The sequence below is a fragment of the Passer domesticus genome, chromosome 3 (assembly GCF_036417665.1).
Source record: "Passer domesticus isolate bPasDom1 chromosome 3, bPasDom1.hap1, whole genome shotgun sequence".
Taxonomy (NCBI): domain Eukaryota; kingdom Metazoa; phylum Chordata; class Aves; order Passeriformes; family Passeridae; genus Passer; species Passer domesticus.
Genome location: NC_087476.1, coordinates 1,374,176 through 1,393,511, shown reverse-complemented (window position 1 = coordinate 1,393,511; position 19,336 = coordinate 1,374,176). Strand labels below are relative to the sequence as shown.

Below are 19,336 nucleotides of genomic sequence, written 5' to 3'. Positions count from 1 at the left end.
GACAGGCCCTGGCACTGGGATCCATGAACTGGGACAGGCCCTGGCACTGGGATCCGTGAACTGGGACAGGCCCTGGCATTGGGATCCATGAACTGGGACAGGCCCTGGCACTGGGATCCGTGTCCATGGGATGGGGACAGATTCCCAATCTTGGGTGGCTCCTCCCGGATCAGATTTGGGAACGGATCCTCATTCCTCAACTCCACAATTCCACAATGACGGAACAGTGGAAAATTCCGAGGCTGTTTTTCCTCCTTCTTCCCTCAGGATTATCCCAAAAACTCCAGAGGCAGAGCCAGGGCGTTCAACTCTACCTTTATTTTCCGTTTGGGGCCCCGCAGGCTCCTGGCAGCAGGAAGGGTCAGGAGGGGAGGGCTGGCAGCCATGGTGCCAATTCCCCCCGGGAAGGGGGATCCGGAGGGGCGGCAGCAATGCCTGGCTACTCTCTGGGAAGGAAGGAAAATTCAGGATGAGCCCGACTGTGGATGAGCTGTTATCCATGGGGGGTTTGGGGAGGTCCCAAAGGACTCACACGGCGTTCTCCTTGAAGCGCTGCAGCGCCTGCTGCGCCACGCTCTCCATGAAGCGGGGGTCGTCCCAGGGGATGTCCCCGGGCACGGTCAGCGCCAGCGGCTCCGAGTCGAAGAGCTGCACGGTCACCTGCGTGTCCGGCGGCGACGAGGGATCCTCGGGATTCGGAGCCTTGGACAGCACCTGGAACCGCCATGCCGGGGTCATCCCGCGGCAGGTTCTGGATTTGTCAAGTCGGGAGAGCCCCGGGAGGGCCCCTGACCTTGGCTCCCGGCCCATCCCGGCATCCGGCACAGCCAGAGATTCCCGGCCGGAGCACAAAGAGCCCTTTGTGGCCCTGTCCCACTTTCTGCCTGCCCAGTTCCCAGCCCCGTTCCCGGCCCCAGTCCTCACCGTGGTGACCTGCAGGAAGCCGTCGGATCCCATGGAATGGTTGGCCAGGCGGGACACCCAGCCGAACTGGCGGTTCAGCTGGTCCAGCAGGCCGGAGGTGTTGAGCATTTCCTCCTGGAACTCCCGGAGCAGGGAATCGTAGCGGCGCGTGAAGCGCTCGGCCACGCGCACGGCGTCCTCCAGCTGCTCCCGCAGCTCCTGCTGCGAGGGATCCTCCTGCCCGCAGTCTGGGATGGCGTGGGATGGGCTCAGCACGGCCCTGGGGGGTTCATCCCACCCCGCCCCATCCCATCCTGTCCCATCCCATCCCCTCAGACCCCAAAATGCACCCCCAAAACCCCCCCCGACCCACCACATGCACCCCAAACTCTGAATTGTGCCCCCCATCCCCGCTCCCATTCCCATCTCCAGTCCCATCACCATTCCTGTTCCCATTCCCATCCCCATCTGCATCCCTGTTCCTGTTCCATCCCCGTTCCCTTTCCCATCCCATTCCCATCCCTGTCCCCATTTTCAGCTTCCCATTCCCATTCCCAGTTTTCCATCTCCTTTCCCGTCCCATTCCCATCCCCATTCCTGTTCCCATTCCCATCTGCATCCCTTTTTCTGTTCCATTCCCATTCGCATCTCCATTCCCAGTTTTCCATCTCCTTTCCCATCCCCATCCCTCTTCCCGTTCCCATTCCCATTCCCATCCCTGTTCCCATGCCCACCCCCATTCCTGTCCCTCTTCCCATTCCCATTCCTCATTCCCATCCCCATCCCTGTTTCTGTTCCATCCCCATTCCCAGTTTTCCATCCCCATCCCCAATCTCATTCCCATTCTCGTCCTAATCCCCATCCCCGTTCCCATCCCTGTTCCCATCCCCATCCCCATTCCCGTTCCCATTCCCATCCCCATCCCTGTCCCCATTTCCCATCCCCATGTCCCATCCCAAATCTCATCCCCCTCCCTGTTTCTGTTCCATCCCCATTCCCAGTTTTCCATCCCCAATCTCATTCCCATTCTCGTCCTAATCCCCATCCCTGTTCCCATCCCCATCCCTGTTCCCATTCCCGTCCCGGTTCCCGTTCCCATCCCTGTCCGCATTTCCATTCCCATGCCCATCCCTTTTCCCATTCTCATCCCCATTCCTGTTCCCCATCCCCATCCCCATTCCCATCCCCATTCCCATCCCCGTTCCCATTCCTGTTCCCTGTCCTTGTTCCCATCTCCATTCCCATTCCCGTTCCCATTCCCCATCCCCATTCCCATCCCCATCCCACCCCCATTCCCATTCCCGTTCCCTGTGCCCATTCCCATTCCCATCCCCATTCCTGTCCCTGTTCCCATCCCCATTCCTGTCCCTGTTCCCATCCCCATTCCCATCCCCGTTCCCATTCTTGTCCCCATTCCTGTTCCCTGTCCCTATCCCCAGTTCCCATCCCAGTTCCCATTCCCATTCCCCATTCCCGTTCCCATCCCCATCCCACCCCATCCCTTCCCCATTCCCATTCCCATTCTCAGTTCCCATTCCCGTCCCCATACCCATTCCCATTCCCGTTCCCATCCCCATCCCCATCCCCATCCCCATCCCCATCCCCGTTCCCATTCCCATTCCCACTCCCATTCCCATCCCCATCCCCATTCCTGTCCCCAGTTCCCATTCCCGTTCCCATCCCCGTTCCCGGCTCACCCAGGGCCAGGATCTCCCGGCACTGCTCGCACTCATCCCGCATCCGCAGGCAGCCGGCCGAGTTCCGCCGGATCTCCCGGCAAACCATCCGGTCATCGCTGAAATTCCGGGATTCTGCGGGAATTCCGGGCCGGCCTCAGCTCCCCAAATCCCCCCCGCTGCCAGAAAAGCCATTTTTCCCTGGAATTTGGGCCCCTCCCGTCCCCAGGGCTGCGTTGGCAGACGGTGACGGCACCGGCTGTGACATTCCCAAAAAAAACATCGGCTGCAATCCCCAAGAAAACTAAACGGCAAAAAGACATCGGCTGTAATCCCAAAAAAAAACAAACAGCAAAAAACCATCAGCTGTAATCCCAAAAAAAAACAAAAAACCCAGCAAAAAAACATCGGCAGCAATCCCGAAAAACAACCTAACACCTGCAATATCCCCCCAAAAAACCACCTGCAATATTCCTTAAAAAAACTACATGCAATATTCCCAAAAAACCCAAACACCCTCCAAAAAAATCAGCAGCATTCCCAGAAAAACCAAATATTTGCAACATTCCCAAGAAAACCATCAACAGCATTCCCAACAAAACCCCACTCCCGTGCTGGCAGCTGGGATCGAGGTGGGAAAACACCCCAAACCCCAGCCCACCACCAGCGGAGCTCCTGATTCCCAGGTTTCCATGGGAATTCCCGTTAGGGAACCCTCTGAATCCTCCAAAGTTGCCAAGGATTTTCTTTTCTCAGAATCCTCCAAAGTCGCAAAGGATTTTCTGGGAATCTTTTCTCAGAATAATCCTCAGAATCCTCTAAAGTTGCAAAGGATTTTCTGGGAATCTTTTCAGAATCCTACAAATTTGCAAAGGATTTTTTGGGAATCTTTTCTCAGAATCCTCAGAAGTTGCAAAGGATTTTCTGGGAATCTTTTCTCCGAATCCTCTGAAGTTCCAAAGGATTTTCTGGGAATCTTTTCTCCGAATCCTCAGAAGCTGCAAAGGATTTTCTGGCAATCTTTTCTCAGAATCCTCCAAAGTTCTGAGGATTTTCTGGGAATCTTTTCTCAAAATCCTCAGAAGTCCCAAAGGATTTTCTGGGAATCTTTTCTCAGAATAATCCTCAGAAATTGCAAAGGATTTTCTGGGAATCTTTTCTCCGAATCCTCCGAAGTTCCAAAGAATTTTCTGGGAATCTTTTCTCAGAATAATCCTCAGAAGTTTTGAGGATTTTCTGGGAATCTTTTCTCAGAATCCTACAAATTTGCAAAGGATTTTTTGGGAATCTTTTCTCAGAATCCTCTGAAGTTCCAAAGGATTTTCTGGGAATCTTTTCTCAGAATCCTCTGAAGTTCCAAAGGATTTTCTGGGAATCTTTTCTCAGAATCCTCTAAAGTTGCAAAGGATTTTCTGGCAATCTTTTCTCAGAATCCTCAGAATCCTCTAAAGTTCAAAAGGATTTTCTGGGAATCCTTTCTCAGAATCCTCAGAAGTTTTGAGGATTTTCTGGGAGTCTTTCCTCAGAATCCTCAGAAGTTTCGAGGATTCTCCGCGACTCTTTCCCCTAAACCCACCGGAATTTGGGATCCCCCACCGGCGACCCCGCTTCCCTCCCTCCTACCTGTCGCGAACTCTCCGGAGAGATTCTCCCAGCCGCCCTGGGCGTCCTCCAGCATGCGCTGGGTGATCTGGAAGAGCGGCTGGAAGAGCTGCTGGAAGCCGCCGTGGCGGTGCGGGAAGAAGGGGAAGAAGCCCCCGGAGAAGCGGCGGAAGCGGCGCGGGAAGCGCAGCCGCTGCACCGGCGGCCGCAGCGCCTCGCGGAAGCCGCCGAAGGGCGCCTGGAAGAAGGGATGGAGGCGGCCCTGGACCTGGGAGCTGTCCTGGAGGATGTCCTGGACGCCGTCCTCCAGGAGGCCGAAGCGCTCCTCCAGGTCCTGCAGCTGCCGCTCCTGGCGCTCGTCGCGCTCCAGCAGCGAGTCCAGGCGCTCGCCGTCCACCCAGATGGAGATGGGAGACGAGTGGTTCAGGAATTCCTCCAGCTGGGAATGGGAACGGCAACGGGGTCAGAAACCGGGATCCCTGGGACATGTGGGATCCCACACCTGAGACCCTCTGGGAATGGGGTCAGAAACCGGGATCCCTGTGCCATGTGGGATCCTGCACCTGAGACCCTCTGGGAATGGGATCAAACCTGGCTATTCCCGGGATCCCACACCTGGAGATCATCTGGGAATGGGGTCAGAGCCCAGGATCCCTGGGGCATGTGGGATCCCACACCTGGAGACCCTCTGGGAATAGGATGAAAACCCAGCTGATCCCAGGATCCCACACCTGGAGACTCTCTGGGAACAGGGTCAGAACCTGGGATCCCTGTGCCATTTGGGATCCTGCACCTGAGACACTCTGGGATTGGGATCAAAACCCAGCCATTCCTGGTATTCCTGTGTCAGGTTGGATCCCCCACCTGGAGACCCTCTGGGAACGGAGTCAAAACCCAGCTGATCCCAGGATCCCACACCTGGAGACCCTCTGGGAATGGGATCAGAACCCAGGATCCCTGGGGCATGTGGGATCCCGCACATGGAGACCCTCTGGGAACGGGGTCAAAATCCAGGATCCCTTGGCCGTGTGGGATCCTGCACCTGAGACCCTCCGGGAATGGGATCAAAACCCAGCCATTCCTGGGATCCCACACCTGGAGACCCTCTGGGAACGGGGTCAGAAACCGGGATCCCTGGGCTGTGTGGGATCCCCTGACCTCTGGGAACGGGGTCAAAGCCCAGCCATTCCTGGGATCCCGCACCTGGAGATCCTCTGGGAATGGGGTCAGAGCCCAGGATCCCTGGGCCATGTGGGATCCTGCAGATGGAGACCCTCTGGGAACGGGGTCAAAACCCAGCTGTTCCCGGGATGCCACACCTGGAGATCCTCTGGGAATGGGATCAAAACCTGGGATCCCTGGGCCATGTGGGATCCCAGACCTGAGACACTTTGGGATTGGGATCAAAACCCAGCCATTCCTGGGATCCCCCACCTGGAGACCCTCTGGGAATAGGATGAAAACCCAGCTGATCCCAGGATCCCACACCTGGAGACCCTCTGGTAACGGGATCAAAACCCAGCTGTTCCCGGGATGCCACACCTGGAGATCCTCTGGGAATAGGATCAAAACCTGGGATCCCTGGGGCATGTGGGATCCTGCACATGGAGACTTTCTGGGAATGGGATCAAAACCCAGCTGTTCCCACATTCCCACACCTGAGACCCTCTGGGAATGGAGTCAGTACCCAGGATCAATGGGGCATGTGGAATCCCAGACCTGGAGACTCTCTGGGAACAGGTTCAGAACCCAGCCATTCCCGGGACCCCGTACCTGGAGATCCTCTGGGAATGGGGTCAGAACCCAGGATCCCTGGGCTGTGTGGGATCCCGCACCTGAGACCCTCTGGGAACGGGGTCAAAACCCAGCCATTCCTGGGATCCCACACCTGGAGACCCTCTGGGAATGGGGTCAAAACCCAACCATTCCTGGGATCCCTGTGCCATGTGGGATCCTGCACCTGAGACCCTCTGGGAATGAGGTCAGAACCCAGCTGTTCCCGGGATCTCACACCTGGAGATCCTCTGGGAATTGGGTCAGAACCTAGGATCCCTGGGGCATGTGGGATCCCCCACCTGGAGACCCTCTGGGAATGAGGTCAGAACCCAGCCATTCCCAGGATCCCACACCTGGAGACCCTCTGGGAATGAGGTCAGAACCCAGCCATTCCCGGGATCCCACACCTGGAGACCCTCTGGGAATGAGGTCAGAACCCAGCCATTCCCGGGATCCCACACCTGGAGACCCTCTGGGAATGGGGTCAGAGCCCAGGATCCCTGGGGCATGTGGGATCCCGCACCTGAGACCCTCTGGGAATGGGATCAAACCTGGCTATTCCCGGGATCCCACACCTGGAGACCCTCTGGGAATAGGATGAAAACCCAGCTGATCCCAGGATCCCACACCTGGAGACCCTCTGGTAACGGAGTTAGAACCTGGGATCCCTGGGCCATTTGGGATCCTGCACCTGAGACACTCTGGGATTTGGATCAAAACCCAGCCATTCCTGGTATTCCTGTGTCAGGTTGGATCCCCCACCTGGAGACCCTCTGGGAACGGAGTCAAAACCCAGCTGATCCCAGGATCCCACACCTGGAGACCCTCTGGGAATGGGATCAGAACCCAGGATCCCTGGGGCATGTGGGATCCCGCACATGGAGACCCTCTGGGAACGGGGTCAAAATCCAGGATCCCTTGGCCGTGTGGGATCCCGGACCTGAGACCCTCTGGGAATGGGATCAGAACCCAGGATCCCTTGGCCGTGTGGGATCCCGGACCTGAGACCCTCTGGGAATGGGATCAGAACCCAGGATCCCTGGGGCATGTGGGATCCCGCACATGGAGACCCTCTGGGAACGGGGTCAAAATCCAGGATCCCTTGGCCGTGTGGGATCCCGGACCTGAGACCCTCCGGGAATGGGGTCAGAACCCAGCCATTCCTGGGATCCCACACCTGGAGACCCTCTGGGAACGGGGTCAGAACCTGGGATCCCTGGGGCATGTGGGATCCCCCACCTGAGACACTCTGGGAATGGGATCAGGGAAAAATCCCCCTTTCCTTGTATCCCTGTGCCATGTGGGATTCTCCCACCTGAGACCCCCTGGAAATGGGATCAAAACCCAGCCATTCCCCAGATCCCTGTGCCATGTGGGATCCCCCACCTGGAGACTCTCTGGGAATGGGATCAGGGAAAAATCCCCCATTCCCCGTATCCCTGTGCCATGTGGACACTCTGGGAATGGGATCATCCCAAATCCCCTTTTCCCAACATCCCGGTGTCCCTCAGCCACTGACCCTCTGGCTAACAGGAATGGGAACGGGACCATCCCCAATCCCCCCGTTTTCCTGGTGTTTCCCCCATGTTTTCCTGGCACTTTCCCGGTATTTCCCCGGTGTTTCCCCGTTGTTTCCCCGATGTTCTCTGTTGTTTCCCCATTGTTTTCCCATTGTCTCCCAGTGTTCCCCCTGTGTTTTCCCCATTGTCTCCCCATTATTTTCCTGGTGTTTCCCCATTGTTTTCTGGTTTTTCCCTGCTGTTTCCCCACTATTTCCCCATTGTTTCCCAGTTGTTTCCCCATTGTTTTCTCAGTGTTTCCCCATTGTTTTCCTGGTGTTTCCCAGTTGTTTCCCCATTGTTTTCTCAGTATTTCCTTGTTATTTTCCTGTTGTTTCCTTGGTGTTTCCTTGGTATTTCCTTGGTGTTCTCCCAGTGTTTCCCATTGTTTCCCCACTGTTTTCTCGGTATTTCCTTGTTATTTTCCTGGTATTTCCTTGGTGTTTCCCCATTGTTTCCTGGGATCCCTGTGTGATCCCCATAATTTCCCCACTATTTCCATGCTGTCTCCCCATTATTTCCCCGGTGTTTCCCCACTGTTTCCCTATTGTTTCCCCATTGTTTCCCTGGTGTTTCCCCACTGTTTTCCCAGTGTATCCCATTGTTTCCCCATTGTTTTCTTGTATTTCCTTGTTATTTCCCTGTTGTTCCCCTGGTGTTTCCTCGGTGTTTCCCTGGTTTTTCCCCATTGTTTTCCTGGTATTTCCCCATTGTTTCCCCTGCTGTTTCCCTGTTGTTTCCTGGTGTCTCCCCATAACTTCCATGCTGTCTCCCCAGTATTTCCCTCTTGTTTCCCCGTTGTTTCCCAGTTGTTTTCTCATACTTCCTTGTTATTTCCCTGGTGTTTCCCCATTGCTTTCCAAGCATTTCCTCATTGTTTCCCGGTATTTCCCCACTGTTTCCCCATTGTTTCCCAGTATTTCCCTGATATTTCCTGGTGTCTCCCCACTGTTTATCCATTGTTTCCCGGTATTTCCCCACTGTTTCCCCGCTGTTTCCTCATCGTTTCCCGGTATTTCCCCACTGTTTTCCCATTGTTTCCCGGTATTTCCCCATTGTTTCCCGGTATTTTCTTGCTGTTTCCCCGTTGTTTCCCGGTATTTCCTCATTGTTTCCTGGTATTTCCCCAGTGTTTCCCGGTATTTCCCCGCTGTTTCCCCATTGTTTCCCGGTATTTCCCCGGTGTTTCCCTGTATTTCCCCGCTGTTTCCTTGTTGGTTCCCGGTATTTCCCCAGTATTTCCCAGTTGTTTCCCAGTATTTCCCTGCTGTTTCCCTGGTATTTCCCAGTATTTCCCTGCTGTTTCCTCATTGGTTCCCGGTATTTCCCCAGTATTTCCCCGTTGTTTCCCCACTGTTACCCAGTATTTCCTTGGTATTTCCCCCCTGTTTCCCCAGTATTTCCCCGCTGTTTCCTCGTTGTTTCCCGGTATTTCCCTGGTATTTCCCCGCTGTTTCCTCACCTGGCGGCCCACGAGCCCGGCGCCGCTGCGGCAGGTGCGGGAGTAGAAGCGGAGGCAGCGCTGCCGCAGGCAGGGCTTGCAGCGCTCCCACAGCGCCAGCACCGAGGCGTTGCAGCGCTCGCCCCGCGCCGACAGCTCCTGCTCCTTCTGCCGCGCCAGCTGCACCGCTTCCTGCCGGGAACGCCGCCGTCACACCGGCGTCCCCAGAGCCCTGGGACACCCCAATCCCAGCACGGCATTCCCAAAGCCCTGGGATACCCCAATCCCGGCATGGCATTCCCAGAGCCCTGGGACACCCCAAATCCCACACGGCATTCCCAGGGTCCTGGGACACCCCAATCCCACACGGCATTCCCAGAGCCCTGGGACACCCCAACTCCCACATGGCATTCCCAGAGCCCTGGGACACCCCAAATCCCACACGGCATTCCCAGAGTTCTGGGACACCCCAAATCCCACACGGCATTCCCAGAGCCCTGGGACACCCCAATCCCACACGGCATTCCCAGAGCCCTGGGACACCCCAATCCTACACGGCATTCCCAGGGTCCTGGGACACCCCAACTCCCAGCACAGCATTCCCAGAGTTCTGGGATACCCCAATCCCACACGGCATTCCCAGAGCCCTGGGACACCCCAATCCTACACGGCATTCCCAGGGTCCTGGGACACCCCAACTCCCAGCACAGCATTCCCAGATTCCCAGGACACCCCAATCCCACACGGCATTCCCAGAGCCCCAGGACACCCCAATTCCCAGCACGGCATTCCCAGAGCCCTGGGACACCCCAAATCCCACATGGCATTCCCAGAGCCCTGGGACACCCCAATCCCAGCATGGCATTCCCAGAGCCCTGGGACACCCCAATCCCCAGAATGGCATTCCCAGAGCCCTGGGACACCCCAACTCCCACATGGCATTCCCAGAGCCCTGGGACACCCCAATCCCAGCAGCATTCCCAGAGCCCTGGGACACCCCAAATCCCACACGGCATTCCCAGAGCCCTGGGACACCCCAACTCCCAGCACGGCATTCCTGGATTCCCAGGACACCCCAAGCCCCACACGGCATTCCCAGAGTCCTGGGACACCCCAACCCTCACATGGCATCCCCCAGGACATCCCAATCCCTGACACAGCATTCCCCATTCCTGGCACAAACCAACCCCTGACACAGCATTCCCCGTTCCCGGAACATCCAACCCCTGACACAGCATTCCCCGTTCCCGGAACATCCAACCCCTGACACAGCATTCCCTGTTCCCAGAACATCCAACCCCTGACACAGCATTCCCTGTTCCCAGAACATCCAACCCCTGACACAGCATTCCTTGTTCCTGGGACATCCAACCCCTGACACAGCATTCCCTGTTCCCAGAACATCCAACCCCTGACACAGCATTCCCTGTTCCCAGAACATCCAACCCCTGACACAGCATTCCCTGTTCCCAGAACATCCAACCCCTGACACAGCATTCCCTGTTCCTGGCACAAACCAACCCCTGACACAGCATTCCCAGACTCTCAGGACACTCCAGGATCCAGGACACGCCATTCCCAGGACAGCATCCCCCGTTCCTGGCATGCCTCATTCCGACTCCATCCCATTCCCAGTCCATCCCATTCCCGGTCCATCCCAATCCCCTTCCCAGCCCATCCCCATCCCATTCCCATCCCAATCCCGTTCCCAGTCCATCCCAATTCCGTCCCTTTCCCATCCTGATCCCATCCCTTTCCCAATCCCATCCCCATCCCAATCCCATTCTGTTCCCATGCTCGTTCCCATCGCTTTCCCGTTCCCAATCCCATTCCTGTTTCCACAGCCATCCCATCCCAATCCCATCCCGTTCCCAATCCCATTCCCATCCCCAATCACTTCCCATTCCCATTCCCGATCCTGTTTCCACATCTCTTTCCCGCGCTGTGCCTGCTGCAGGGAGTGCAGCAGCTCCCAGTGCCCGCAGCCGCTGCGCTCCACTCCCGTTCCCATTCCCAATCCCATTCCCAATCACATTTCCAATCGTGTTCCCATCCCCAATCCCATTCCCATTCCTGATCCCGTTCCTATTCCCAATCCCATTCCCAATCCCGTTTCCATTCCTATTCCCATTCCCACCTCCTTCCCGCGCTGCACGTGCTGCAGGGAGTGCAGCAGCTCCTGGTGCCTGCAGCCGCTGCGCTCCACTCCCGTTCCCATTCCCATTCCCATTCCAGTCCCCATTCCCAATCCCATTCCTGTTCCCATTCCCATTCCCAAACCCATTCCCACACCTCTTTCCCGCGCTGTGCCTGCTGCAGGGAGCACAGCAGCTCCCGGTGCCCGCGGCCGCTGCGCTCCATTCCCACTCCCGTTCCCATTCCTAATCCCATTCCTGTTCCCATTCCTGATCCCAATCCCATTCCCATTCCCAATCCCATTCCCAAACCCATTCCCACACCTCTTTCCCGCGCTGCGCCTGCTGCAGGGAGCGCAGCAGCTCCCGGTGCCCGCGGCCGCTGCGCTCCATTCCCAATCCCAATTCCCAATCCCAATCCCATTCCCGTTCCCAATCCCAATTCCCATCCCCAATCCCAATCCCAATCCCAATCCCGATCCCACACCTCCTTCCCGCGCTGTGCCTGCTGCAGGGAGTGCAGCAGCTCCCGGTGCCCGCGGCCGCTGCGCTCGATTCCCAATCCCATTCCCGTTCCCATTCCCAATCCCAATTCCCAATCCCATTCCCGATCCCAATCCCATTCCCACACCTCCTTCCCGCGCTGTGCCTGCTGCAGGGAGCGCAGCAGCTCCCGGTGCCCGCGGCCGCTGCGCTCCATTCCCAATCCCATTCCCGTTCCCATTCCCAATCCCAATTCCCATTCCCGTTCCCAATCCCAATCCCAATCCCAATTCCCATTCCCGTTCCCAATCCCAATCCCAATCCCAATCCCATTCCCAATCCCATTCCCACCTCCTTCCCGCGCTGCGCCTGCTGCAGGGAGCGCAGCAGCTCCCGGTGCCCGCGGCCGCTGCGCTCCAGCAGCGCCTCCATGCCGCGCACGCCGCGCAGCGCCCGCTCCAGCTCCGCGTCCACCACGCGGCTGCCCGCCGCCGACAGCTCTGCCCGGCGACGCCGGAACAGCGGGGGAAATTGGGGGAAATTGGGAAAAATTGGGGGAAAATTGGGGAAAAATTGGGGGGAAATTGGGGAAAAATTGGGGGAAATATCGGGGGGAAATTGGGGAAAAATTGGGAAAAAATTGGGGGAAATATCAGGAGGGAAATTGGGGATAATTGGGAAAAATTGGGGGGAAATTGGGAAAAAATTGGGGGGAAATTGGGGGAAAAATCGGGGGGAAAATTGGGGGGATAAAGGGGAGAAATTTGGAATAAGATGGGGGAAATTGGGGGGAAAGTGGGGAGAAAATTGGGGAGAAGTTGGGGAAAAATTGGGGGAAAAATTGGGAGGAAATTGGGGGGAAAATTGGGGGAAATTGAGGGGAAAGTGGGGGAAAAACGGGAGAAATTTGGAACAAGATGGGAGAAATTGGGGAAAAGTGGGGAGAAAATTGGGGGGAAATTGGGGGGGAAATTGGGGGGAAAATTGGGAAAAAATTGGGGGGAAAATTGGGGGAAATTTGGGGGGAAAGTGGGGGGAAATGGAGAGAAAGTGGGGAAATATCAGGGGGAAATTGGGGAAAATTGGGGGGAAGTGGGAGGAAAATTGGGGAGAAATTTGAGGGGAAATTGGGGAAATTTGGGGGAAAATTGGGGGGAAATTGGGGGAAAAGTGGGGAGAAAATTGGGGGGAAATTGGGGAGAAATTGGGGAAAAATTGGGGAAAAGTGGGGAAAAGTGGGGGGAAATTGGGGATAATTGGGTAAAAGTGGGAGAAAATTGGGGGAAAGTGGGGAAATATTGGTGGGGAATTGGGGAAAATTGGGGGAAAATTTGGGGGGAAAATTGAGGGGAAATTGGCGGAAATGAGGCAGAAAGAGGGGGGAAAAGTGGGAGAAAATGGAAGGAAAGTGGGGAAATATTGGGGGGGAAATTGGGGAAAAGTGGGGAAAAATGGGGGGAAATTGGGGGTAAGTGGGGGGAAATTTGAGGAGAAAGTGGGGAAAAAATTGGGGGGGAAAGTGGGGTAAGAGGGGGAAAAGTGGGGGGAAATTGAGGGAAAGTAGGGGAAAAATTGGGGGGGAAATGGGTGGAAAATTGGGGGGAAATTGGGGGAAAAATTGGGGGAAAAATTGGGGGAAAATTGGGGGAAATGAGGGGGAAAGGAGGGAAGTGGGGGGAAAGTGAGGAAATATTGGGGCGGAAATTGGGGAAAATTGGGGAAAAGTGGGGGGAAAATGGGGAAAAATGGAGGAAGTGGGGGCAAAATTGGGGAAAATATGGGGGAAATATAGAGAAAAGATGGGGGAAATTGGGGAAAATTGCAGAAAAATTCAGAGAAAAGTGGGAAAAAATTGGGGGGAAAATGGGGGGAAATTGGAGAAATGAGGGGGAAATTGGGGAAAATATGGGGGAAAATTGGGGGAAGAGACCCTGTGACCGCCTCTTCCCAAACCCCCCAAAATGAAAACCCGTGACCCCCCCCGAGGGTGTGACCCCCCCGTAGAATGTGACCCAAAACCCCCCCAAAATGAAAACCTGTGACAACCCCTGGGGGTGTGACCCCCCCAAAATGAAAATCCACGGCTCTCCCATCACCCAAACCCCCCAAAATGTGACCCCCCCCCCAAAATTAAAACCTGTGACCCCCCCTCCCAGAGTGCGACCTTCCCCCAAAATGAGACTCTGTGATGTCCCCAAACCTCCCCAAAATGAGACCCCGTGACCCCCCCAAATTAAAATCCACGATCTCCCTGTCCCCAAACCCCCCCAAAATGAGACCCCGTGACCCCCCCCCCCCCAGAACCCCCCCAAATCCCCCGCTCACCTCGGAGCTCCTCGGGGGGCAGCAGCGCCCGCGCCCCGCCCCAGGCCAGGAGCGCCAGCAGGGACAGCGACAGCGACAGGGACAGCGCCATGGCCTGGGGACAGGGACAGGGACAGGGTCAGGGGACAGGGACAGCGCCATGGCCTGGGGACAGGGACAGGGTTAGGGGACAGGGACAGTGACAGGGACAGGGTCAGGGGACAGCGCCATGGCCTGGGGACAGGGACAGGAATAGGGTCAGGGGACAGGGACAGGGGACAGGGACAGCACCATGGCCTGGGGACAGGGACAGGGTCAGGGGACAGTGACAGGGACAGCGCCATGGCCTGGGGACAGGGACAGGAACAGGGTCAGGGGACAGGGTCAGGGACATGGGGACAGAAGGGGACAGGGGGGTCAGGGGAGTCAGGGACAGGGGGACAGGGACATGGGGACAGGGTGGGTCAGGAGGGGACGGGTGGGACAGGGGGGTCAGGGGGGTTTAGGGGACAGGAGGGGGTCAGGGATGGGAGGACAGGAGGACAGAAGGGGATGGGGGAGACAAGGACATGGGGACAGGGACAGTGGGGGTCAGGGGACAAGAGGGGACAGGGGATCAGGGACAGCGCCATGGCCTGGGGACAGGGAGAGGGGACGGAGAGGGACAGGAGGGTCAGGGACAAGGGACTGAGATGGGGGGACAGGGACATGGGGATGGGGTGGGTCAGGAGGGGACGGGGGGGATAGGGGGGTCAGGGGACAGGAGGGGATGGGGGATCAGGGACAGGGACAGCGCCATGGCCTGGGGACAGGGTGGGGACAGGAAGGTCAGGGACAGGGACATGGGGACGGGGGGGGGGTCAGGAGGGGACGGGGGGGGACAGTGGGGGTCAGGGGACAGTGGGGGTCAGGAGGGTCAGGGGACAGGGACATGGGGTCAGGGGACAAGAGGGGACAGGGCTTTGGGGTCGGGGGTTCAGAGTCAGGGACAGGGGGACAGGGACAGTGGGGGTCAGACGAGACAGGGACATGGGGACAGGAGGGGACAGGAGGGGACAGGAGGGGATGGGGGAGTCAAGGACATGGGGACAGGGACAGGGTCAGGGGACAGGGACAGGGACATGGACAGTGTCATGGTCTGGGGAGAGGGACAGGAAAGGAGGGGACAGACGGGGCACAGGAGGGGACAGGGACAGAGACGGGGGGACAGGGAAAGGGACAGGAACAGGAGGGGACAGGGGCTTTGGGGTCAGGGGGGTCAGGGACATGGGGACAGGGGATCAGGGACAGGGACAGCGCCATGGTCTGGGGACAGGGAGAGGGGACGGAGGGGGACAGGAGGGACAGGGACAGGGATGGGAGAACAGGGGGACAGAAGGGGATGGGAGAGTCAAGGACATGGGGACAGGGACGGGGGGGTCAGGGGACAGGGACAAAAATGGGGGGGTCAGGGACATGGGGACAGGGACAGGGACAGCGCCATGGTCTGGGGACAGGGGACGGAGGGGACAGAGATGGGGGAGTCAGGAGGGTCGGGGACATGGGGGTCAGGGGACAGGAGGGGACACGGGGCTTTGGGGTCGGGGGGACAGGGACAGAGGGGGACAGGGGGGTCAGGGACATGGGGACAGGGACAGGAGGGTCGGGGGGGGACAGTGGGGGTCAGGAGGGTCAGGGGACAGGGACGGGGGGGTCAGGGACATGGGGGTCAGGGGACAGGGGGGGACGGGGCTTTGGGGTCGGGGGTTCAGAGTCAGGGACAGGGGGACAGGGACAGGGGGACAGGAGGGGCAGGGGGGTCAGGGCCATGGGAACAGGGACATGGGGACGGGGCTTTGGGGTCGGGGGGGACAGGAGGGGACAGGGGGGTTCAGGGGACAGGAGGGGATGGGGGAGTCAAGGACATGGGGACAGGGACATGGGGGGTCAGGGGACAGGAGGGGACAGGGCTTTGGGGTCGGGGGCACAGGGACAGAGGGGGACAGGGGGGTCCGGGGGGGTTCGGGGGACAGGAGGGGACAGGGGGGTCCGGGGGGGTCCGGCCGTGCCCCCCCGCCCAGGCCCGGGGCCAGCGCGGTGACCGCGGGCGGAATTCCCCCAAACCCCCCCAAAAAAAGGAGCGGCCCCCCCCCCCGGTCCCCTCCCCCCCCCGTGGGAGCCGCCGCCCGCTCCGGGATTGTGCAATTCCCAAAAAACCCAAACAAAGTCAATAAAGTGAAATAAACCCAAATAAAGCCAAATAAAGCCCAAATAAACGGAAATAAAGCCAAATAAAACCCAAATAAACGGAAATAAAGCCAAATAAAACCCAAACAAAACCCAAATAAAGTGAAATAAACCCAAATAAAACCCCAATAAAGTGAAATAAACAGAAATACACTGAAATAAAACCGAAATAAACCCAAATAAAACCCCAAACAAAACCCAAATAAAGCAAAATAAACCCAAATAAAACCCAAATAAACTGAAATAAATCCAAAATAAACGGAAATAAAGCCAAATAAAACCGAAATAAACCCAAATAAAACCAAAACAAAACCCAAATAAGGTTCAATAAACCCAAACAAACTGAAATAAACTGAAATACACTGAAATAAACGGAAATAAACGGAAATAAAGCCGAGTCACCGCCCCTCCCCGAGGCCCTGTGCAATGCGGGCCCCACCCCCCCCCCACCGCAGGGTGACTCTGCAGCCCCAAACTCAGCCAAAAAAACCCAAAACAGCCCAAAAACACAGCCCAAAACCCAAAACTCAGCCAAAAAAACCCAAAACCAGCCCAAAAACACCCAAAAAACCCAAAACTCAGCCAAAAACAAAAAAAAAACAGCCCAAAAAAACAGCCCAAAAACACAGCCCCAAAACCCAAAACTCAGCCAAAAAAACCCCAAAAACAGCCCCAAAACTCAGCCCCAAACCCAAAACACAGCCCCAAAAACACCCAAAGACCCAAAACTCAGCCAAAAAAACCAAAATTCAGCCCGAAAACACAGCACAAAACCCCAAACACAGCCCCCAAAATCCAAAAACTCAACCCAAAACCCCAAAAACACAGCCCAAAAACACCCAAAACCCCAAAATTCAGCCAAAAAAACAAAAACAGCCCAAAAACACCCAAAAAACCCCAAAACTCAGCCAAAACCACAAAAACACCCCAAAAAAACCCAAAACTCAGCCAAAAAACCCAAAACTCAGCCCAAAACCACAGCACAAAACCCCAAACACAGCCCAAAACCCAAAAACTCAACCCAAAACCCCAAAAACACAGCCAAAAAAACAAAACTCAGCCCAAAAACCCCAAAAACACAGCCCCAAAATCCTAAAAAACCCATCCCACACCCCCAAAACCCCCACCCCAAATCCCAAAAAACCCCATCCCACATCCCCCCAAATCCCAAATAACCCCATCCCAAATAACCCCACAAAAACCCCAAATAACGCCCCTGCACCCCAAATAACCCTACACATCCCAAATCCCAAAAAAACCCCCAAAAATCCCAAATAACCCCCCAAAAATCCCAAATAACCCCCCTGCACATCCCAAATCCCAAAAAATCCCCCCCAAATCCCAACTAAACCCCCCCCACCCCAAATCCCAAGTAATCCCCCAAACCCTAAATATCCCTACAGGTCCTGAATCCCAAATAATCCCAAATAACCCCCCCGCACCCCAAGTAACTCTGCACATCCCAAATCCCAAAAAATCCCCTCCCCAAATCCCAAATAATCCCAAATAACTCTGCACATCCCAAATCCCAAATCACCCCCCCAAACCCTAGATAACCCTACACATCCCAAATCCCAAAAATAACCCCACAAATCCCAAATAATACCCCAATCCCAAATAAATCCTCTGCACCCCAAATCCCAAACAACCCCGCATATCCCAAATCCCAAATCACCCCCCCAAATCCCAAATAACCCCCAAATCCCAAATAACCCCAAATCCCAAATAACCCCAAATCCCAAAATAACCCCCAAATCCCAAATAACCCCCCCAAATCCCAAACCCCAAACCCCCGGCCCCGCTCGGCCCTGCCCGGCGCGGGGAATTGTGGGAAACTCCCGGCGAGCATCCGCACCCCAAAAAACCGCCCGGGGACCCCAAAAACGGGGGGGAAGGGGGAAAAAAGGGATTTGGGGTTCAGGATTTGGGAATTCGGGATTTGGGGTTCGAGGGTTTGGGGATTTGGGATTCAAAGATTCCGGGATTTGGGGTTTGGGGATTTGGGGTTCAGGGGTTCGGGGATTTGGGGTTCGGGAATTTGGAAATTTGGGGGTTCAGAGATTTAGAGGTTTTGGGATTCAGACATTTGGGGTTTTGGGGTTCGGGGATTCGGGGTTCAGAGTTTCAGGATTCGGGAATTTGGGGGGTCGGGAATTTGGGGTTCAGGGATTTGGAAATTTGGGGGTTCAGAGATTTAGAGGTTTCTGGAGTTCAGGGATTTGAAAATTTGGGATTTGGGGTTCGGGAATTTGGGGTTTCGGGAATTTGGAATTTGGGGTTCGGGGTTTCGGGGATTTGGGGTTCGGGGGTTCAGGGATTTGGGGTTCGGGATTTAGGGGGTTGGGATTCGGGGGTTCGGGGGTTCGGGAATTTGGGGTTCGGGGATTTGGGGTTCGGGGATTTCGGGGGTTGGGAATTTGGGGTTCGGGGTTTGGGGTTTCAGGAATTTGGGGGTTCGGGAATTTGGGGTTCGGGATTTCGGGGATTAGGGATTTGGGGTTTCGGGAATTTGGGGTTCGGGGATTTCGGGGGTTGGGAATTTGGGGTTCGGGGTTTGGGGATTCGGGAGTTTGGGGTTTCAGGAATTTGGGGGTTCGAGAATTTGGGGTTCGGGATTTCGGGGATTTGGGGATTAGGGATTTGGGGTTTCGGGAATTTGGGGTTCGGGGATTTCGGGGGTTGGGATTTTGGGGTTCGGGGGTTCGGGAATTTGGGAGTTCGGGGTTCAGGGATTTCGGGGATTTGGGGTTTCAGGGATTTGGGGTTTCGGGGATTTGGGGTTCCCGCAGTCCCGTACCGCAGCCCCGCTCCGGTGCCGGTCCCGCTCCGGTTCCGCTCCGGGGCCGCTTTATCCGGGCCCGGCCCCGCCCCTGGCCCCGCCCCGCCGCTAATTCACTAATTAATGCTTAATTAACCCCCGGCACCGCCCCGGCCCGGCCCGGGATCCGCTAATTCACTAATTAATGCTTAATTAAGCCCCGGCACCGCCCCCGGCACGGCCCGGAGCGTTCTGGAACGGCCCCGCCCCGCCCGGGGCTCGCTAATTCACTAATTAATGCCTTAATTAACTCCCGGCCCCGCCCCGCCCGGGGCTCGCTAATTCACTAATTAATGCCGTAATTAACTCCCGGCCCCGCCCCGCCCGGGCTCCGCTAATTCACTAATTAATGCCGTAATTAACTCCCGGCCCCGCCCCGCCCGGGCTCCGCTAATTCGCTAATTAATGCCTTA

At 56.5% G+C, this 19,336-nt stretch overlaps 1 protein-coding gene across 6 annotated transcripts; it reads right to left on the bottom strand.

Moving 5' to 3' along the window:
* Positions 1-296: 296 nt before the first annotated feature.
* Positions 297-18,957, bottom strand: CLU (clusterin). 6 transcript variants are annotated; one of them, XM_064411483.1, is made up of 10 exons: positions 18,903-18,946; positions 14,030-14,044; positions 13,901-13,985; positions 11,927-12,075; positions 8,979-9,149; positions 4,203-4,620; positions 2,601-2,714; positions 925-1,151; positions 533-714; positions 297-446 (listed from the first exon to the last, which is right to left on the bottom strand). In XM_064411483.1, exons 2-10 carry the CDS (start codon positions 14,039-14,041, stop codon positions 440-442), a joined length of 1,365 nt encoding a protein of 454 aa, XP_064267553.1. In that variant the 5' UTR covers positions 14,042-14,044; positions 18,903-18,946; the 3' UTR covers positions 297-439. The 6 variants fall into 6 exon arrangements, with proteins under 6 accessions (XP_064267553.1, XP_064267551.1, XP_064267555.1 ...); XM_064411481.1 differs by lacking the exons at positions 14,030-14,044; positions 18,903-18,946 and adding exons at positions 11,250-11,267; positions 14,991-15,029 and having other exon boundaries at positions 11,945-12,075; XM_064411485.1 differs by lacking the exon at positions 14,030-14,044 and having other exon boundaries at positions 13,901-13,994; positions 18,903-18,957.
* Positions 18,958-19,336: the final 379 nt, after the last annotated feature.

Bases quoted from the DNA above. Each gene is read 5' to 3' on its own strand.
- CLU (XM_064411479.1), bottom strand. From the start codon at position 15,014: ATGACACTGTCCATGTCCCTGTCC. The intron at 12,076-13,900 runs GTGAGCGGGGGA...GTCGCCGGGCAG, and splicing joins GCCCCCCGAGGAGCTCCGAG to AGCTGTCGGCGGCGGGCAGC. The intron at 1,152-2,600 runs GTGAGCCGGGAA...ACGCCATCCCAG, and splicing joins CCGGGAGATCCTGGCCCTGG to ACTGCGGGCAGGAGGATCCC.